The 22,996-nt window shown below is 37.0% G+C and overlaps 1 protein-coding gene across 1 annotated transcript in view; it reads right to left on the bottom strand.

Annotated features, from left to right (window-relative positions):
- Nucleotides 1-11,202: 11,202 nt before the first annotated feature.
- Nucleotides 11,203-22,996, bottom strand: part of CLDN34 (claudin 34) — a 32,210-nt gene continuing 20,416 nt past the window's right edge. Inside the window, exon 2 of the mRNA XM_053704624.1 lies at nt 11,203-12,063. Within this exon, the coding sequence (XP_053560599.1) occupies nt 11,203-12,003 (801 nt within the window). The 5' untranslated portion in view covers nt 12,004-12,063. The remainder of the gene's footprint in view (nt 12,064-22,996) is intronic.

The raw sequence follows: 22,996 nt of genomic DNA, 5'->3' as shown, positions 1-22,996 counted from the left end.
AAACCAAGGCGCAAAATAACTGCCCATGAACTGAGAAAAGTCAAGCGTGCAGCTGCTAAGATGCCACTTGCCACCAGTTTGGCCATATTTCAGAGCTGCAACATCACTGGAGTGCCCAAAAGCACAAGGTGTGCAATACTCAGAGACATGGCCAAGGTAAGAAAGGCTGAAAGACTACCACCACTGAACAAGACACACAAGCTGAAACGTTAAGACTGGGCCAAGAAATATCTCAAGACTGATTTTTCTAAGGTTTTATGGACTGATGAAATGAGAGTGAGTCTTGATGGGCCAGATGGATGGGCCCGTGGCTGGATTGGTAAAGGGCAGAGAGCTCCAGTCCGACTCAGACGCCAGCAAGGTGGAGGTGGAGTACTGGTTTGGGCTGGTATCATCAAAGATGAGCTTGTGGGGCCTTTTCTGGTTGAGGATGGAGTCAAGCTCAACTCCCAGTCCTACTGCCAGTTTCTGGAAGACACCTTCTTCAAGCAGTGGTACAGGAAGAAGTCTGCATCCTTCAAGAAAAACATGATTTTCATGCAGCACAATGCTCCATCACACCCGTCCAAGTACTCCACAGCGTGGCTGGCAAGAAAGGGTATAAAAGAAGAAAATCTAATGACATGGCCTCCTTGTTCACCTGATCTGAACCCCATTGAGAACCTGTGGTCCATCATCAAATGTGAGATTTACAAGGAGGGAAAACAGTACACCTCTCTGAACGCAATGTTGATGGTGAATAGATCAAAACACTGAAATAATCCATGGATGGCAGGCTTTTGAGTGTCCTTGCAAAGAAAGGTGGCTATATTGGTCACTGATTTGTTTTTGTTTTGTTTTTAAATGTCAGAAATGTATATTTGTGAATGTTGAGATGTTATATTGGTTTCACTGGTAAAAATAAATAATTGAAATGGGTATATATTTGTTTTTTGTTAAGTTGCCTAATAATTATGCACAGTAATAGTCACCTGAACACACAGATATCCCCCTAAAATAGCTATAACTAAAAACAAACTAAAAACTACTTCCAAAACTATTCAGCTTTGATATTAATGAGTTTTTTGGGTTTATTGAGAACATGGTTGTTGTTCAATAATAAAATTAATCCTTAAAAATACAATTTGCCTAATAATTCTGCACTCCCTGTAGATGAATCTATGAATAGAAACATAATTACAATATACTTGTATTGGCAAAATGCTTCTAGTAAAAGTTATTACTGTTTAAGTGTTGAGATTTTTCTCTGCACGTACACGTAAAGCATAGCTACATATTCAATTTCTCACTAAATATTGCAGCTACTCAGAGAGCCAGTGGGGATAATTGAGTCATTACCACATGGTACAAGCACCTTAGGCTCTCTGAGCAAGTGCCGTGTTTAAAATGCTGGTGCATGGTGCATACATAAAAAGCCTGTTGAAACAGCTGTAGCTTTTATGAGAAGCATTTTTGTTAATACATGTATATTACAAAAATACATCTGTTCAAAACTGAAATGCATGCATGTGGATTCCAATTTTGTCTGGAACGTCCCTTTAAATAAAAAAAAATCTGTTTTAAGATCTCATACTTGCCTTCAAAATATTTTAAAAGAACTATTAATATTCAAGCTTACCAGGTTTTTTTTGCCAAGGGAACATATCACAAATAGCTAACTTACTTTATTAATCTCATAAATTTGATATGCTGGACCTTAATATACAGACTCCATGCCAATCATAAAAAAAACTGTTAAATTCAATGACATTTAAGTAATTAGACAAAATACAATTTGAAAAAAAATAATATATATATATATATATATATATATATAAATATATATTTATATATATACAGATGCAGTAACTAACTCTTCCAGTTTTGCTTTTCAACTTAGCTGAGAGCTTGCAAGCGAGTGTTGGACTTTCTCTGTTTGTTGTATTAATTTATGCAGTAATTTTCCCTATGGGCCTTGCACCCAGACTGGTCTGCAGGGGCGGAACTATCTGTGATACAGAGGTCACGGTCGCGGCCGGTTCCTGGAGGTCCAGGGGCCTCAGCATCGCCATCAACACAAACTTTTTAATTAAATTTTTTTTAAACTTTTCTGCTACATTGTCAGGTGATTTTCAGCTCAGCCGGTACCCTGTTGAAAAAGAACTGAGTGAAGAATAGATATTCCCATTGGCACTGTTCTGTCACATAATTGACTCCGCTCCTGACTGCACATGTAGTCAGTGAGCGGTCTGTGTGTGAATCTGCAGTGCGGCGCTTTCAGAGCAGAAAGTAACAGCAGCAGTTGCAGAGAAGAGCTGTGAGTTTAAACGCTGCAGCTGAATGAAGACATGCGTTGAATCAGAACAGTGTGAACTGTGTAGATAGAGTTGAAGTACAGGTACATTGTCAATAAGTCACTTTGCACAGGACGCGCTGACATAGGACATTTTTTTTGAAGAGCAAGAGTTCAGCGTGCGCTGTTATAGGGGGCCTGGTCCCCAGAGATGCGCAAACACAAGGGCGATCCCGGGAACACAGTGCCCTTTAAATATATATATTTCTATTTGTGTAGAGTGAGAGCACTATTACAGGGGGCCCAGTGGAGCAACAGCTGTCAGCACTGCAGACCAGTCACTCATGTACACACCACCGGCAGGCTGCACTAACAGTTATGTTTTTTCTGCAGTATGAGACATATTTTACAGGTGTGCACACCAATACAGAATGCAGGGCAGGCTGAGGCCACTCTAATGCAGTTAGTGACAGAGCTCCTTAATACCTAACACAGGGCAGGAGCGGTCTGCACCTGGGCCAGAGCCGTACTAAAAAAGCTGCTATGCAGCCCATAGGCTGGGATACAGTTTTTTTTTTTATTGCAAGAGCACGCTACTAGCAGGGGCCTGCTAGACAGCAATCAGTGGGGAAATAGGAGCTGGTGGGTGTTGTTGTGCACTCATCCAGGGAGGTTTTTAGATACAGTCGAACATGTCTTTAATCTATCTGTCTACAAATAAAAATAATTTTCTCTTCACTGGTTTGTACGGTGCTACCGGTGTTCTATCGAGAACTCCAATACATTGAAAACTCCAATCTGACATCACTTCCAGTAAATTCATACATCTGATTGGACCGTATCCAGTGAGTGACAGGATTCACAACCAATCAGATGGGTACTGTAATCGCCTATCTACACTATCTATTTTGCCTCCGCCTGGGGGATTCAAGGGGGCAAAGAGTTACCAAAAGTGAAGTCAGATTGGAGTTTTCAAGGAATTGGAGTTCTCGACAGAACACCGGCACATGAGACAGCACAGGCACGCACAGTGACACGGATAAATTACAGTCAAGAGGAAACTGAGAAGGTAAGGGAGGCAGGGGGGCAGTACACATTCTTTTCTATAACGCTGAAATAAGTTAGGCACAGGGGAACTGATTATAGAAATAACATTTTACATGATTCTGTAATGTAGTTATTGCATAAATATTTCACCTCAATGAGTTACTTTTCATGTAATTATTAATAAGGGGCCAAATAACAAAGAAAATGTAATAAATATTGGCACTGCATTGCTGCTCTTTTAGCCTGGTTGTAAATCAAGTCTTTGCAGCACCCATCCATATGTTAAGGTCAATTGGGCAGAGATAACGTCTGTAATGTCCACTTTATACTTCCAGCTCAATTACTAATACATTTGAACAAATGTGTGCAAAATAAAATAATATAAAGAATTTAAGGAAATTATGCTAACCATTATTAACAGTAGTTTGTTATCAAATATAATATTTTATTAGGGCTATAAATCATACATTTTGTGAACGTGTAATGCTTTTATATACAGGGCCTTTGTGTGTGTGTAAATATATATACAGTATATACACTCACACATGCTTATTTTAGATAAAGATATCATTAAAATTCTGTATTTAACATCCCTATTCATGATTTCCTTGGTGTTTCGCTTCCTTTGTATTTTTTAACTATTAAATATATAATTTCAGAGGGGGGGGGGCATAGATGTACCTGGGCTACTGAACTGTACTTGTCACCTGGGCCAAACCTTGCCAGTCTCCACTGGTACATGCACGCTCCTGAGGTTAAGCCCCTATTTATCAACAAAGATACCAATAGAAAATTTGATAATAGAAGTAAATTAGAAAGTTGTTTAAAATCAAATCTGAATTCCAATCTAATTCATGAAAGAAGAATTTTAGGTTTCATGTCCCTTTAATGTCACCCTAAACTAATGCAAAAGTTTGGACTGGAAAATGCTGTTTTCTTGCAATAACTTTGTCTTTATTTAAATTTTTTATTTTACTTTCTAACAGTGCTCATCATTGCTAATAGACCTTGTTAAGGGACAGTTTGCCCAAAAACGTTCTCCCCTTTAAGTTGTTACCAATGAACATTTTTACCTGCTGAAGTGTATTAAATCGTTTACAAATAAATTAAAATATTTGTGTTTATGGCTGTTTGTATCTGTGTGAATGTATGTATATACCATATGTGTGTATATATATTTGTGTTGATCTGCGCCTGTATCTGAGTGTGTGTGCGCATGCGTGTGCAAGTGTATATATTTGTGTTGATGGGTGTCTGTATCTGCATGTATGGGTATTTTGTGTGGGTTTGTGCATGAGTGGATGTACGTGTGTTTATGGCTGTCTGTATCTGTGTATACGTATGTGTATCTATACATAGACTGGACACACACACAAAATACCCATACATGCACATGAATACAGACAGCCAGGGGGGCTTTCATGGATTCTTGCACCGGGGCCCTGAGATGTCTAGTTACGCCTCTGCTGGTCTGGGTTAACTGCCTGGGACTCTGGGGACAGCACAGTTTTTTGAAAGTGCTATTAGCACCCAGAGCTGAGCATGTTGCAGGGTCATAGGATGTGTATCCAGTCCAGTCTGAGAGTGCAGTCTCCTTCTGTTTATATATATAGATAGATAGATATTTGTTAGTTTGCAAGATGGAAAGCCATTATTAACCCCTTAATGACCGAGGACGTACGCCATACGTCCTCAGAAAAAATACAGTTAACGCCTGAGGACGTATGGCGTGCACGTAAGTCAGGGGCGTGCACAGACACGCGCGCGTGCACGGGGGCGGCGGGCGGGCGGACGCGTGCACGGGGAGAGAGCCGGTGGGAACCGCTTACACTACACTGTATAAGTGGGAGGAAGAGGGGGAATAAATGCCCCAAAAAAGTAATCTAAGGGATCTGGGAGGGGGTGGGGGTAGGGGTTGGTCGTGGGGAAGCTACACTACAGAAAAACATAAAAAATAAAATAAAAAAGAGAAAAAATATTGTAAACTGGGTACTGGCAGACAGCTGCCAGTACCCAAGATGGCCCCCAATAAGGCAGAGGGGGAGGTTAGAGAGCTGTTTTGGGGGGGATCAGGGAGGTTGGGGGCTAAGGGGGGATCCTACAAAGTAGCATATGTAAATATGCTAAAGATGTATTTTATTTTTAAAAAAAAAAAAATTATTTTAGTACTGGCAGACTTTCTGCCAGTACTTAAGATGGCGGGGACAATTGTGAGGTGGGGGAGGGAAGGGAGCTGTTTGGGAGGGATCAGGGGGTCTGATGTGTCAGGTGGGAGGCTGATCTCTACACTAAAGCTAAAATTAACCCTGCAAGCTCCCTACAAACTACCTAATTAACCCCTTCACTGCTAGCCATAATACACGTGTGATGCGCAGCAGCATTTAGCGGCCTTCTAATTACCAAAAAGCAACGCCAAAGTCATATATGTCTGCTATTTCTGAACAAAGGGGATCCCAAAGAATCATTTACAACTATTTGTGCCATAATTGCACATGCTGTTTGTAAATAATTTCAGTGAGAAACCTAAAATTGTGAAAAATGTAGCGTTTTTTTTTAATTTGATCGCATTTGGCGGTGAAATGGTGGCATGAAATATACCAAAATGGGCCTAGATCAATACTTTGGGATGTCTTCTAAAAAAAAAATATATATACATGTCAATGGATATTCAGGGATTCCTGAAAGATATCAGTGTTCTAATGTAACTAGCGCTAATTTTGAAAAAAAGTGGTTTGGAAATAGCAAAGTGCTACTTGTATTTATGGCCCTATAACTTGCAAAAAAAGCAAAGAACATGTAAACATTGGGTATTTCTAAACTCAGGACAAAATTTAGAAACTATTTAGCATATGTTTTTTTGGTGGTTGTAGATGTATAAAAGATTTTGGGGGTCAAAGTTAGAAAAAGTGTTTTTTCCATTTTTTCCTCATATTTTATAAAAAAAAATTATAGTAAATTATAAGATATGATGAAAATAATGGTATATTTTGAAAGTCCATTTAGTGGCGAGAAAAACGGTATATAATATGTGTGGGTACATTAAATGAGTAAGGGGAAAATTACAGCTAAACACAAACACAGCAGAAATGTAAAAATAGCCTTGGTCCCAAACGGACAGAAAATGGAAAAGTGCTGTGGTCATTAAGGGGTTAAGATTCAGGATTTGATTGTGCAAAGTCAAATTTTATATCCAATTTTTGGCCTCACAGACATTTAATTTGGAAAACACTTTAAAATGTTCCTCTTTTTTTTTACTTATTTAATCCAAAAGTAGAAAGCTGAAATCTGGAAATTAAAGTTTGCAAATATAATTACAATCTTTATACCTTTGTGATTTGTATATTACTTATTAATGTAATGTACTATCACCTAGATTACAAGTTTTAACGCTGAAAAAAATGATAATTTCATTGTTAAAACAGCATCGCAGCCATTACGAGTCTTGTCGGTATAGCTGTACCTCAAGACTTTTAGGCTGTAACGCAACGTCAGTCCCGCACTCGTAAAAATTAAGTTTTTTCATGGGACTTCCATAGCGCTGCCATTACGAGTTTTGCAGTGAGGCTAAAAAACTTGCATTACACCCTATAACGACAAGTTCCGTACTGCCATTTTAAAGCAGTAGTTATGAGTTTTACGCTACAAAACTGTTACATAAAACTCATAACTAAAGTGCTACAAAGTACACTAAACACCCATAAACTACCTATTAACCCCTAAACCGAGGCCCTCCTGCATTGCAAACACTATAAATGTTATTGACCCCTAATCTGCCGCTCCCAACATCGCCGCCACTAATAAAATGTATTAACCCCTATTCCGCTGCTTCCCGACATCGTCGCCACTATACTAAAGTTATTAACCCATAAACTGCCGCCCTCCCACAATGCCAACACTATTTAAATATTATTAACCTCTATTCCGTCGCTCCCCGACACCGCCGCCACTATAATAAACCTATTAACCCCTAAACCAAAAGCCCCCACAACTAAATATACTAAATAAACCTATTAACCCCTAAACCGAAAACCCCCCACATCGCAATAAACTAATTTAAACTAGTAACCCCTAAACCTAATGCCCCCCTTACTTTATATTAAAATTACAATTTCCTTATCTTAAATTAAATAAAAACTTACCTGTTAGATTAAAAAAAATAAGTTTAAACTAACAATTAAACAAATATAACTATTAAACTAAAATTAAACTAACTACCAATTAAATAAACTATATTACACATTAATAAAAACCTAACACTACTCTAAATTACAAAAAATAAAAAAGACTAAATTACAAAAAATAACAAACACTAAATTGCAAAAAATAACAAACACTAAATTACAAAAAATAACAAACAAAATTATCAAAAATAAAAAAGAATTACACCGAATCTAATAGCCCTATAAAAATAAAAAAGCCCACCCAAAATAAAAAAAAAACCTAGCCTACAATAAACTACCAATAGCCCTTAAAAGGGCCTTTTGCAGGGCATTGCCCTAAGTTAAAAAGCTCTTTTATCTGTAAAAAAACAAAACAAAGACCCCCCAACAGTAAAACCTACCACCCAACTAACTCCCCAAAATAAAAAAAAGCCTAACTCAAACAAAAACCTAAGATACCCATTGCCCTGAAAAGGGCATTTGTATGGGCATTGCCCTTAAAATGGCATTTAGCTCTTTTAAGAAATGCCCAACCCCTAATCTAAAAATAAAAATCCACCCAAAAACCTTAAAAAAACCTAACACTAACCCCTCTTAAGGTACTGACAGTTGTTGAAGTCCCGCTTAAAGGATCTTCATCCCGGCGGCTCCATCTTCATCCAGGCAGCTCCATCTTCATCCATTGCATGACCGGCATCTTCTTCATCCCTGCGGAGGCAGAGCGGCGATGCGCGGAGACGGAGGTCCAGGCGAAGGTCCAAGGCAGAGGTCCAGGCAAAGGTCCAATACAGAGGTCCAGGCAGAGGTCCAAGGTGGAGGTCCAAGCGGAGGTCCATCGATCCGACGTGGAGGTCCTCTTCATGCGATCGTCCACCGCACACTGAGGATTGAAATGCAAGGTACCCCTTTTATACTGGGGGTACCATTGCATTCCTATTGGCTGAAAGATTTGAATCAGCCAATAGGAATTAGGGCTGCTAAAATCCTATTGGCTGTTCAAATCAGCTAATAGGATTTAAGCAGCTCTCATTATATTGGCTGATTTAATTATGTTAAAGTTAGGGGGTGTTAGGGTTAGGTTTAGGCTTAGGATTATGGTTAGGTTTAGGGTTTAATAGTTTAATTTAGGTTGTTGAGATGTGGAGGGCTGATGGTTTAGGGGTTAAAATGTTTATTTAGTGGTAGTGATGTGGGAGACCAGAGGTTTAGAGGTTAATAACTTTATTTAGTTGCGACGATGTCGGGGAGCGGGGGAATAGGGTTTAATAGATTTATTATAGTGTGGGCAATGTTGGGGTTAAGGGAAATAGGGGTTAATAACTGTAGTATAGTGGCAGCGATATTGGGGGCGGCAGGTTAGGGGTTAATAGCTTTATTTAGGTGGCGTCAATATTGGGAGCGGCAGATTAGGGTTAATAACATTATGTAGGTGTCGGCGATGTTGGGGGCAGCAGATTAGGGGTCTTTAGACGTGGGGTTTATATTAGGGTGTTAGGTTTAAACGTTAATTTTTTTTCCCCCTTAGACATCAATGGGGCTGCGTTGCGGAGCTTTTCATTCCGCGATCGCAGGTGTTAGATTTTTTCTAACCCGCTCTCCCCATTGATGTCTATGGGGAAAGCATGCACGAGCACGTCAAAACAGCGCTTGTATTTTGTGCGGTATGGAGCTCAATGCAACCATATCGTACGTACAAGCCGGCTGTTTCAAAACTTGTAATGACTGCACTATAGAAGGTGAAATAACGCAACTTTTGTTGCGTTCATTAGATTCCCTATAGCGTGAATAACTCGTAATCTAGGTGTATATTTGTAAAAACCCTGCCTTTAAAATAAAAAGAAATATTAAAATATTAAAAAACAACAACTCTGAACAGGTCAGATAGGCAAAGTCTGGGTGCACCGGTTGTAAATATCAGGTTGTCTGGGTGAGAGACAAGCAATTAGGAGGAGGATTTGGGATGTTTCTAAACAGGATTTTGCTGTTTATGGATATAGTTTAGTCTGGATAGAAATAGTGAAAGAAAGAAAACAAGGCACTGCTTACAAATCAGGATCATCTTGCTAAATGTGTTACAATTAGAAGATCTGCCAGGGACATAACCTATGGATCTCACTTTTAATGATTTATGATTTAAACAGAGTTCTAAACTAAGAAATATTGTCCAATGTGTGCTGCATGATGGGAGCACTGAGCATTGTGGAAGAACTTGTGTGGTTACTCAGCATTGTGAAACCTAGTGTGATTACTTAGCAATCTATGACACTAAATATGAGTATAAGATATATAAATTGATACAGCACTTCCAATGGACTGGTGAGGCTCGGTATAGAGCTGCCACCTCTCAATATCACTTCAAAAAGGTTATACCAGCCACCAAACGCTGCTTCTTAACTCCTGTTTCCAGCGAGCCCATACGGGGGGTTGATAAATCGGCCCCAATGCCTTTACTTCCCATTCCCCATCTTTGCACAACCAACATTGTTATATTAATATACTTTATAACATTGAAACCTCTAAATTTCTGCCTGCTTCTAAGCCACTAAAGACAGCCTCTTATCACATGCTTTTATATTTGCTTTTCACAACAGGAGACTGCTAGTTTATGTGAGCCATATAGATAACATTAGGTTCATGTCTGGGGAGTTATTTAAGATTTAGAACAACACAGTACTAACAGCAAGTCAATAGATAATAAATAAATAGTCATGTGATCAGGGGGCTGTCAGAAGATTCTTAGATACAAGGTAATCACAGAGGTAAAAAGTGTATTAATAAAACTGAGTTGCTTATGCAAAACTGGGGAATGGGTAATAAAAGATTATTTATCTTTTTAAATAATAAAAATTATATTGTAGACTGTCCCTTTAACCTCATTAAATACTAATATATTCCATGTTCGGCATAGAGTGCTCATTTTTAAGGATGTTCATCCATCACAGATTTGCTTAACCTCTTAAGGACATATGACGGAATTTTTCCGTCATAAAACAATTGAGCAAACTGAAAGATGTGTCCTTAAAGGGTTAAAGGGACATAAAACCCCACATTTTTTATTCATGAGAACATACAATTCTAAACAACTTTCCATTTTACTTCTATCAATTTTGCTTCATTCTCTTGGTATCCTTTATTTAAGGTGCAGCAATGCACTACTGGGAGTTAGCAAACGCATCAATAAATCAATGGCAAGAGGTATATATTTGCTGCCACCAATCAGCAGCTTGCTCCCAGCTCCTGAGCATATCTAGATATCCTTTTCAATAAAGAATACAAAAAGAACGAAGCAAATAAGATAATAAAAGTAAATTGGAAAGTTGTTTAAAATTGTATGAATCATGAAAGAAAATGTTTTGTCTTCATGACCCTTTAACCATCACTTTAAGACCTAATTCTCTGTCACCCTTATGCAAGTCTGTTACTATCATAAAACAGCTAAAAAAAAAAAACTAAACTAAAAATTATGGGCAACAAATTAATATCTGACATGTGTAGGATTACAATGTCAAACATAGGCAAACCAGTGGTAGACTCTGTGATGGAAAAACAAATACATTACTAAGCATAACAAATATATATATTTCAATTGATAGTATTAAAATAAATAAATCTGTGGAATAAATTGGTTTTATAAGAAATATAAAAAAGCATATTTTACATTTTATTTTTATTAAAGAAAAACAACAGTGATATTAAAAAAAAAAGAGAAAAAAAAATGCAAACCTATAGTCTTTCATCTAGTTCAAAGGCTTCATTTTTAATTCCATCACAGTTAATTATTGGATGTGCTGAAGGTTTTGTAAATGCATTGCTTATTGCGCTTGATCGATCATATGAAACTACACTCCATCGGTCAGAGAAAAGGGAATCCTCTGAGGGGTATGGAAATATTTTTGAGTCAGGACCCCGTGGCAACTTATAACAAAGTAAACAGCATCCACTTATGAAAAATAGAATTGCAGCTACAATACCAACTGGAAGTGCCGCTCCAATTTCTTGTTTTTCTGGTTTAGTTGGCATGTAGTATGTGCTTGGGAAGGAGATGCTGAAATTGTTTACAACTGAATGTAAATTCCAAGCCACTGGAATTATAATGCATAGGCCAGCAATCAAGTCTAAAATTCCCCCAATGGTGAAACAACGCGTCGTCAATGATAAATTAGATGAATTTTGATATACGTTTTTCAGCGCAAACATACACAAAGCTTTTCCTGCCGCCCCAAGAATGATAGCTGTCACCATTAGACCTTGAGCAAAAAATATCTCATATGGTAGAAAAGAATCCATTGCACTGAATTCGTGACAGTACATTGTCCGTAGGTTTGTGGATACTAGGGTTTGACTAAAGAAGCAAGCTCTCCAGATGCCTATCCAAGCAATGCCAGAGGTAATGATAGTGGTATTTTCCACGTGCCACACTCTCCATTGCACAAGTCCAGTTGAAATACAACCTAAAACCCAGCCCATGGTCACAATAGCAAATCCAGCCAGCTGAAGATTAGCTGTGTTAGCCAGATAGGGCATGACCTGGAGTCCCCTCAGTGGCTCTTCCGATGTCTCTCCAGGGTCATATTAAGAAATGATCTGTGTAAGATGAAAAAAACAAGGTTGCATGAATGTTTATTCTAAAATTAAATTTCAGTGAGCAAAAATAGAACCTTCATTCCTTGCTTAACTAACATTTTGATGTTGTATAGCTGTAGCAAACACACATTGTGGTGTCCTATTCAAGCTTATCACACAAAACCGGTATTTAGTTTCACACTTGCCAGTTGCCAAGAGACTGAAAACAAGTCCATTTACTCAAATGCTTTTAACCTAAATCACTAGACATATATATCTATAATGCATGTTATCTCTCACCTGGCAACTGTTTTGTATGTTGCAAAACCTAGTAACGGCCCTTAATTATAGCCTTAATATGTCTCAGCCTGACCTTAACGAACACAATCACATATATCCTGTCTATGAAGCTTCATGCTGCTGCATTAGAACAAATGTGAAGGCTTTTTCATATTAGTACTAAATAATTAGAACAGCTTGTAAGATTTAATATTTTGTATACAATAATATAAATATGTCCCATTAGAAATATTAGTTGTTGGGGGTTTTCTGTACTGATTTTCTTAATTCATTTTTATTCAGTGACAATATTTGAATCTTATTAAAAGCCATATAAACAAAGCAAAATTCTCAAACTGTACAGCTTATCTAAGAGAACATATAATATATATATATATATATATATATATATATATATATGTGTGTGTGTGTGTGTGTGTATATATATATATATATATATATATATATATATATTTATATATCAATTTTGAGACAAACTCCTCATTGTTCACAGCACTAAATCAGTATTATCAATATTTCCAAAAAGACTCAGTGAATTATCTGGATCACTGAGTCTTTCTGGAAATATATATAGATAAAGAGTGGAGCGCTATTTTGCGCTCCCGCTCACAAATTCACTTTGCTAGACGGAGGATTTATCAGAATATTGGGTTGCACTCGTATTACAAATTGAAAGTAAAAAGTTTGCAAAAGAGAAACCCGACACACCCAAAAATATATACTTTGCAAAGTCAGGATCACGCTAATTTATCACCCCATATACTTCAATGCAGCATGCAAACTGAAAAAAACTAACACCCATTCCAATGTTCTTCACATACAGAACAATGTGGCTTTTATTGTAAATACATATTTCTATATATATATAGCTTATAGCTATATATACCTATACCTGTATAGCTATTCCTATAGGTATAGATATGTATTTTACATGAATATTATCATATATATATATATATATATATATATATATATTTATATATTTATATATACACATATATATATATATGTATATATATGTAAAGAAAATAAGAGCACCTTGAAGAATATATATATAATATATACAATAAGTAAAAAATTAAACCTTATATTGAGGCTGCTGTCTTAATAACCGGAAAAAAAGCCTTAGAAATGTATAAAAATAGCCAGCGCCAACAAATATAGGTTAAAATAATATACATTTATTTTGAAACAATTTAAAATCGACATACTAAGCTTTAAACAATAAATTGAAAAGTGGTTTAAAAAGCATTTAAGTGGAGAAAAAAAAACTGCTTGCCTGGCCAAGTCTGTAATCCTCATTGAGCATTTCAGGACTCCTTCCCATCCTCCGGTGAAACTGGATTGCAGTTAATTGCCTTACCTCATAGAAGCTTTTAAAGCAAAATTTAGCCAATCTCTTGCGCCTAGATTTAGTGTTTTGCGGCGAAAGGGGTGCGTTAGCTACGCGTGCTTTTTTCTGGCCGCACCTTTTAAATACTGCTGGTATTTAGAGTTCACAGAAGGGCTGCGTTAGGCTCCAAAAAAGGAGCGTATAGCATATTTACCGCAACTGCAACTCTCGATACCAGCGGTGCTTACGGACGTGGCCAGCTTCAAAAACGTGCTCGTGCACGATTCCCCCATAGGAAACAATGGGGCTGTTTGAGCTGAAAAAAAACCTAACACCTGCAAAAAAGCAGCGTTCAGCTCCTAACGCAGCCCCATTGTTTACTATGGGGAAACACTTCCTATGTCTGCACCTAACACCATAACATGTACCCCGAGTCTAAAATCCCCTAACCTTACAATTATTAACCCCTATTCTGCCACCGCTGACCCCTGCATTTTATTATAAACCCCTAATCTGCCGCTCCGTACACCGCCGCAACCTACATTATCCCTATGTACCCCTAATCTGCTGCCCCTAACACCGCCGACCCCTATATTATAATTATTATTATTATTATCGGTTATTTGTAGAGCGCCAACAGATTCCGCAGCGCTATTTATTTATTAACCCCTAATATGCCCCCCACAACGTCGCCACCAGCTACCTACAATAATTAACCCCTAATCTTCTGACCGCATCTCACCGCTACTATAATAAAGTTATTAACCCCTAATCCGCCTCACTCCCGCCTCAATAACCCTAAATAGTATTAACCCCTAATCTGCCCTCCCTAACCGCCGACAACTTCAATTATTAACCCCTAATCTGCCGACCGGAGCTCGCCGCTACTATAATAAATGTATTAACCCCTAAAGCTAAGTCTAAACCTAACACTAACACCCCCCTAAATTAAATATAATTTAAATCTAACGAAATAAATTAACTCTTATTAAATAAATTATTCCTATTTAAAGCTAAATACTTACCTGTAAAATAAACCCTAATATAGCTACAATATAACGAATAATTATATTGTAGCTATTTTAGGATTAATATTTATTTTACAGGCAACTTTGTATTTATTTTAACCAGGTACAATAGCTATTAAATAGTTAAGAACTATTTAATAGCTAAAATAGTTAAAATAATTACAAAATTACCTGTAAAATAAATCCTAACATAAGTTACAATTAAACCTAACACTACACTATCAATAAATTAATTAAATACAATACCTACAATTATCTACAATTAAACCTAACACTACACTATCAATAAATTAATTAAATACAATACCTACAAATAAATACAATGAAATAAACTAACTAATGTACAAAAAATAAAAAAGAACTAAGTTACAAAAAATAAAAAAAGAACTAAGTTAAAAAAAATAAAAAAATAATTTACAAACATTATAAAAATATTACAACAATTTTAAACTAATTACACCTTTTCTAAGCCCCCTAATAAAATAACAAAGCCCCCCAAAATAAAAAAATGCCCTACCCTATTCTAAAATTAAAAAAGTTCAAAGCTCTTTTACCTTACCAGCCCTGAAAAGGGCCCTTTGCGGGGCATGCCCCAAAGAATTCAGCTCTTTTGCCTGTAAAAAAAAACATACAATACCCCCCCAACATTACAACCCACCACCCACATACCCCTAATCTAACCCAAACCCCCCTTAAATAAACCTAACACTAAGCCCCTGAAAATCTTCCTACCTTATCTTCACCACGCCGGGTTCACTGATCGATCCAGAAGAGCTCCTCCGATGTCTTGATCCAAGCCCAAGCGGGGGGCTGAAGATGTCCATGATCCGACTGAAGTCTTCATCCAAGCGGGAGCGGAAGAGGTCCATGATCCGGCTGAAGTCTTCTATCAAGCGGCATCTTCAATCTTCTTTCTTCCGGATCCATGTTCATCCCGCCGACGCGGAACATCCATCTTCACCGACGACTTCCCGACGAATGACGGTTCCTTTAAGGGACGTCATCCAAGATGGCGTCCCTCAAATTCCGATTGGCTGATAGGATTCTATCAGCCAATCGGAATTAAGGTAGGAAAATTCTGATTGGCTGATGGAATCAGCCAATCAGAATCAAGTTCAATCTGATTGGCTGATCCGATCAGCCAATCAGATTGAGCTTGCATTCTATTGGCTGATCGGAACAGCCAATAGAATGCGAGCTCAATCTGATTGGCTGATCCAATCAGCCAATCGGATTGAACTTGAATCTGATTGGCTGATTCCATCAGCCAATCAGAATTTTCCTACCTTAATTCCGATTGGCTGATAGAATCCGATCAGCCAATCGGAATTCGAGGGACGCCATCTTGGATGACATCCCTTAAAGGAACCTTCATTCGGACTTAGGACGTCGCAAGAAGAGGATGGATCCGCACCGGAGGTCTTCAACATGGAGCCGCTTGTCACCGCTTTGAAGAAGATGGTTGCCGGTCCGGATCTACTCTTCTGCCCGGATAGGAGGAAGACTTTGGAGCCTCTTCTGGACCTCTTCAGCCGCCGCTTGATAGAAGACTTCAGCCAGATTATGGATCGCCAGCCCCCGCTTGGGCTTGGATGAAGACTTCGGAGGCTTGGATGAAGACTTCGGAAGATGGATCGGTGAACCTGGTATGGTGAAGATAAGGTAGGAAGATCTTCAGGGGCTTAGTGTTAGGTTTATTTAAGGGGGGTTTGGGTTAGATTAGGGGTATGTGGGTGGTGGGTTGTAATGTTGGGGGAGGGGTATTGTATGTTTTTTTTACAGGCAAAAGAGCTGAATTATTTGGGGCATGCCCCGCAAATGGCCCTTTTCAGGGCTGGTAAGGTAAAAGAGCTTTGAACTTTGAACTTTTTTAATTTAGAATAGGGTAGGGCATTTTTTTATTTTGGGGGTCTTTGTTATTTTATTAGGGGGCTTAGAGTAGGTGTAATTAGTTTAAAATTGTTGTAATATTTTTCTAATGTTTGTAAATATTTTTTTGTTTTTTGTAACTTAGTTCTTTTTTATTTTTTGTACTTTAGTTAGTTTATTTAATTGTAGTTATTTGTAGGTATTGTATTTAATTAGTTTATTGATAGTGTAGTGTTAGGTTTAATTGTAACTTAGGTTAGGATTTATTTTACAGGTAATTTTGTAATTATTTTAACTATTTTAGCTATTAAATAGTTCTTAAATATTTAATAGCTATTGTACCTGGTTAAAATAAATACAAAGTTGCCTGTAAAATAAATATTAATCCTAAAATAGCTACAATATAATTATTCGTTATATTGTAGCTATATTAGGGTTTATTTTACAAATAAGTATTTAGCTTTAAATAGGAATAATTTATTTAATAAGAGTTAATTTATTTAGTTAGATTTAAATTATATTTAACTTAGGGGGGTGTTAGGGTTAGACTTAGCTTTAGGGGTTAATCCATTTATTATAGTAGCGGCGAGATCCGGTCAGCAGATTAGGGGTTAATAATTGAAGTTAGGTGTCTGCGATGTTAGGGAGGGCAGATTAGGGGTTAATACTATTTCTTATAGGGTTAGTGAGGCGGGAGTGAGGCGGATTAGGGGTTAATAACTTTATTATAGTAGCGGTGAGGTGCGGTCGGCATATTAGGGGTTAATAATTGTAGTTAGGTGGCGGCGACGTTGGGGGGGGGGCAGATTAGGGGTTAATAAATATAATATAGGGGTCGGCGGTGTTAGGGGCAGCAGATTAGGGGTTCATAGGGATATCGTAGATGGCGGTGGTATACGGAGCGGCAGATTAGGGGTTACAAAATTTAATCGTGTGGCAGCGATGTGGGGAGGCCTCGGTTTAGGGGTATATAGGTAGTTTATGGGTGTTAGTGTACTGTAGAGCACAGTAGTTAAGAGCTTTATGAACCGGCGTTAGCCCAAAAAGCTCTTAACTACTGACTTTTTTCTGCGGCTGGAGTTTTGTCGTTAGATTTCTAATGCTCACTTCAGCCACGACTCTAAATACCGGCGTTAGAAAGATCCCATTGAAAAGATAGGATACGCAAATGGCGTAGGGGGATCTGCGGTATGGAAAAGTTGCGGCTGCAAAGTGAGCGTTAGACCCTTTCCTGACTGACTCCAAATACCAGCGGGCTGTAAAAACCAGCGTTAGGAGCCTCTAACGCTGGTTTTGTTGGCTACCGCCCAACTCTAAATCTAGGCGTTGGTTTGTTAAATGAAACACAAAGGGCTATTTATAAGAACCTTGCTTGTATTGGCTACAGTTTACAAAATAACCAACGACTGCTAAAACATCTTTAAAAAACATATCAGAATAAATATAAATTGCCACTTATATGGGATTGTCCCATATGCATGTAATAAGCATTGTGATTTTATAGTTTAAAGCGTTGTTAGTAGCAATCATTTTCTTCTTGCTAAAATGTCAGTCTGGTTTCTATATTCGAAATAGTCGCAACGGTGTTAGTTTAAGCAAATATCAACCCCTTCATAATATAGTATGCTGAAATAATAGTAGATATATAATCTATTCAATGTTCATTATATACCAGTTAGTATCACTGGTGAAGTGTAGGAGAAGGGGGGTGCTGACTGTCTGATAGATATATAGGTACAAAAAAGAGAGAGAAGTTTGACAGTACCCAGCACTCACAAAACACTATATAGTAACAGTATGCATTGAAAACCGGATTGTGTCCAGAACTGGTTATTAAAACGTAACTTTTACTAATGATAGGATAAAATAAAAAAGGTTGGTAAATAGTACCAAATGTATAACATAAATATGTGAGACATACATTTAAAACTTAGATTAAGAAACAGATCAGGACTGTGTGTGTGAGACTTCAAAAACAGAATTACTTCCCTGGGTAATAGTTCAAATACACCGTAACCCTCAGGGCTCAGAGAATACACGGATTGCTCTAAAGCTAATCTAAAAAGGGGATTGACCCCAACAACATTACCTAATCTGAGCAATACTGGTACCTAGAGCAGGAGAGGAAACGGTTTATAAATGACTGATTAAGGAAGGCCTTGTCTGTGTGCATGAGACTTGCTAATTTGTGTTTACCTGGGACTTTTCTAAGCTTATATTGATGTGGCAATTGCCTTCCTTAATCAGTCATTTATAAACCGTTTCCTCTCCTGCTCTAGGTACCAGTATTGCTCAGATTAGGTAATGTTGTTGGGGTCAATCCCCTTTTTAGATTAGCTTTAGAGCAATCCGTGTATTCTCTGAGCCCTGAGGGTTACGGTGTATTTGAACTATTGCCCAGGGAAGTAATTCTGTTTTTGAAGTCTCACACACACAGTCCTGATCTGTTTCTTAATCTAAGTTTTAAATGTATGTCTCACATATTTATGTTATACATTTGGTACTATTTACCAACCTTTTTTATTTTATCCTATCATTAGTAAAAGTTACGTTTTAATAACCAGTTCTGGACACAATCCGGTTTTCAATGCATACTGTTACTATATAGTGTTTTGTGAGTGCTGGGTACTGTGAAATTTCTCTCTCTTTTTTGTACCTGGTTTCTATATTCCCAAATACTATTTCCAAACATTGCAAGAGATCACTTTTTACTTATTTACATATTCCCAATAGCTATATCTACATTTGCCCATTTTTAATGAACAGCTGCTGATTATACCAAGTTACTATCTTTTGATTGACAGACTAAGTGGCCAATAACTATTTAGGATGTGGCTTGCTACTTATTATCGACAGCTCAGTTAACCAATGAGTATCCAGATTAAAATGTTAACTATAAACAGCCACATAATATTATTCCAATTAAAAAAAGGCACAGCATATTATTCCAAAACAAAACAACTGACATCTTTATAGGATATATATTAAATAAATATAAATTAAAATTATACAGATTTGTACATCTAGGCCCCAAGTTCTGAAAGTCTGGAGGACCTGATCCGACAGTGCGGATCAGGTCCGCCAGACTTGGCTGAATACGGCGAGCAATACGCTCGCCGTATTCAGCATTGCAACACCGCCCCCTGCAGACTCACGGCCAATCGGCCGCCAGCAGGGGGGTGTCAATCAACCCGATCGTACTCGATCGGGTTGATTTCCGACGATGTGTGTCCGCCTGCTCAGAGCAGGCGGACAGGTTATGGAGCAGCGGTCTTTGTTACCGCTGCTTCATAACTGGTGTTTCTGGCGAGCCTGTAGACTCGCCAGAAACACGGGGCATCAAGCTCCATACGGAGCTTGATACATATGCCCCCATATCTCTTAGTATAATTATTAAATAAATAATGTCAACTGCTTGTTACAATGTATCTATAACTATAATGGGGGAGGGAAATAAATTTGTGTTTCAATTCAATTATTAATAATAATCAAACCCTTTTTGTTACCTTACTATTAGTGATCATACCTATGGATTCTTAACTATACTTATATTTATAACTTAATTGTGCATAATAATCCAGTTTAATGTGACTACTCCTTGTGCCTCTATGATTTTGATAGAGTAAAAACTAAATGTAACTTATGTTTTCTACTAATATATAAAAAGAAAAAACTTATATAGTAGATCAAAAGAATCAATAGAACATATTGCTCTTATGCTAATATTTTTATTTTCATATCAATACAAAATCAATGTGTTATCAAGACAGTGAGTGAATGCATAATTGTGTCAAGAATCTTTTTGTGTTCGAAAGTGTTTATATTTGTGTATAAATAATGTTTTTTAATTTTTTATAATAAGTATCCTCAAGTCCAGCTGTATAGTTGTATGACTGAAACAAAATAGGGTATATAAATAAATCTTAAAAAAAAAAAAAACCTGAACAAAATTAAACAAGTGATCATTAAAGAAACAGTATTATAAAAACCAATGGTCATTAGAGGAATGATATCAAGTCAAAAGCCTCTTTAAAAAAAATGAAAAAGATTCTTCTAAATACAAGAAAAGGTAAATAAAACTAAAGGGAAAATAATAGACGTATGGGATATTGATCAAAATTGTATTGATATTTTAGATCTGTATAATTTGGAATATCTTAATATGGAAAGTGATAATATAAAAAAAAAGATATAAAACTAAACACAAATTTAAAATTGTCATCAAAATTCAACCCCACACAAAGTAAGGATACTTATTTAGAAACCTTTGAGACACTAGTCCAATATGAGTTAAATCAGAGAAAGTAGCTCTGAAAGAATAGAAAAATAACAATAATCTGGTAATCCATCAGATAAAAGCGGAAAAGTAGCACTCCAAGATACAGAGGTTAATATTAATGAGGCTTTAAGACTAATTTCTGATAAAAACCAGCTATAGAGTTATTTCCAAAGACCCAACATATCAATTACCAATGAAATTAAGAAATATCCTCTTTAAAGCTCTTAACTTGGATATCATAAATAAAGAGGAATTTGATTTCCTTTGGATTAAGGAACTGAGAGTTCCAATACTTTATAACTAACCAAAGATCCATAAGGATATGTTGAACCCTCCAGGTAGACCCATAATTTCTGCTATTGGTTCTTTAACATCAAATCTCTCTTTATATTGAACTGTTTCTTCAACCGTTAAGGAGGGTTAAGATGAATTAAGAACATGCTGTGCTCATATGTTTTTCCATCTGACTCTCATAAATCCTTTTTACTGCAAAGTATTAGGTTCATCCTTTTAGATTTAATGACACATTTTACTTGCAAATCCAGGGTACAGCCATGGGGACGCGTTTTGCCCCTAGCTATGTTACTCTAGTCCTAGCTAATTGGGAGGAAGAATCTATTTGGCAATATTCAAACTCCTCTAAAGATATACTACTCTATAGATGCAATATTAATGACGTGTTTATTATATGGTAAAATAGTGAGAAACAAGCAATATAATTCTTCAAACATCTTAATATAAATAAACTAGGATTTATCGTTGACTATAAAAATCAGTCAGGTCAAAAGGGAATTTTTGTGATTCGGAGGTCAATATATCAAAAGGTAAAATTACTACAAAAACTTTTTTTTTTTTTAACTTCTTTTTATTGAGAAAAGTAGTACATACATAATGAGAGCTCATGTGCAAAATATTGTCAATATAATCAAGAGAAAGATTTACAGCATATAGTTTCAAAATGGCAGCATTGTATTGACAGGTATTACAGTAATTTTGTTATGCTGAGTCAAACATAAGAAATATGTAGCTTTGTAGCTCTCATGCTAGCTAAGACTGTGAGGAAGCCCAGTTGAATTATTCAATATATGTAGTGAAGCATTCCCAGATCATTAGTAGGGATATGACTTAAGTGTATCCTCACACAGTTTTTTTTAGACTGATTTTCTCATTTTTAACTATTTAAGACAAAACAAACCTATACGACAACAACAGAAACTACTCACAACATACAACAACAGAACATATAACAACAAAAAACTACACATAACAGGAACCCTATAGCAAGGTGGGCTATTGGTGGTAATAAATAGGTGGATTTATATTATTATTTTCAAGGTGAGGCCTGGATTAATCCTATGCCAAGCCAGATTAGTTGATGTCAGGTTTAATATAGTAGGCACAAGCTGAAGATAGATTTGGAAGGATTGCCAGTGCTGGATCGACTTATGTTTTCAGTGTACACTTATGCCTTATCTAAAAAGTCTTTCCACTATTGGTCCGGTATAGATAAGTGCAGCATATGGGGGCTACTCATTCTACAGGGCAGTTTTAGAGAAGGCTGAGCAGATCATAGAGGATCCATTGATATCTACAGAGTTAGCATTCTATGAATTTTTGCCAGATAAAAATAGTGAAGGGTAGAGTGGATCCCTTAAAGGTGTTATGGATACAGATTTCATCCAATGCAAAATGATGTACATTTAGTTAGATGTTTGAGAGTATATGCACTTGAGTAAGTAAGAGAAACCTCGCTATCTCTCTGCTAAATTAAGTACAAGTATACATTCCTGATAAAGAAAAACAGGTGTTACATTAATATAGGGAGTGAGCAGTTTAAAATAGTAGCAATTGAATATTACACATGCTATAGATAGTGACACTTCCTTGAGAACCAAAGCTAGTAAAAAAATAAAAAAAAATAAAGCTAGCATCGGGTAAAAACAGGACTTAAAACAATCAACAACCAAAAGACAACCAGTAGCATACACGCATGCAAATAGAACTAGTCCGTAGAACCATGTTGAACAAACTGTACTCGATTATAACATGTCTGCAGAGATGCGTCAGTCCAAATGTCCAGAAAAACAGTTCAGGCAGGATCTACATACTCATCCCACTCCCCTCCTAGCTAAAGCCGTCGGGCCA

Source organism: Bombina bombina, chromosome 3 (genome assembly GCF_027579735.1).
Source record: "Bombina bombina isolate aBomBom1 chromosome 3, aBomBom1.pri, whole genome shotgun sequence".
NCBI classification, from domain to species: Eukaryota; Metazoa; Chordata; class Amphibia; order Anura; family Bombinatoridae; genus Bombina; species Bombina bombina.
This window is presented reverse-complemented; position numbering and strand designations above follow the sequence as displayed.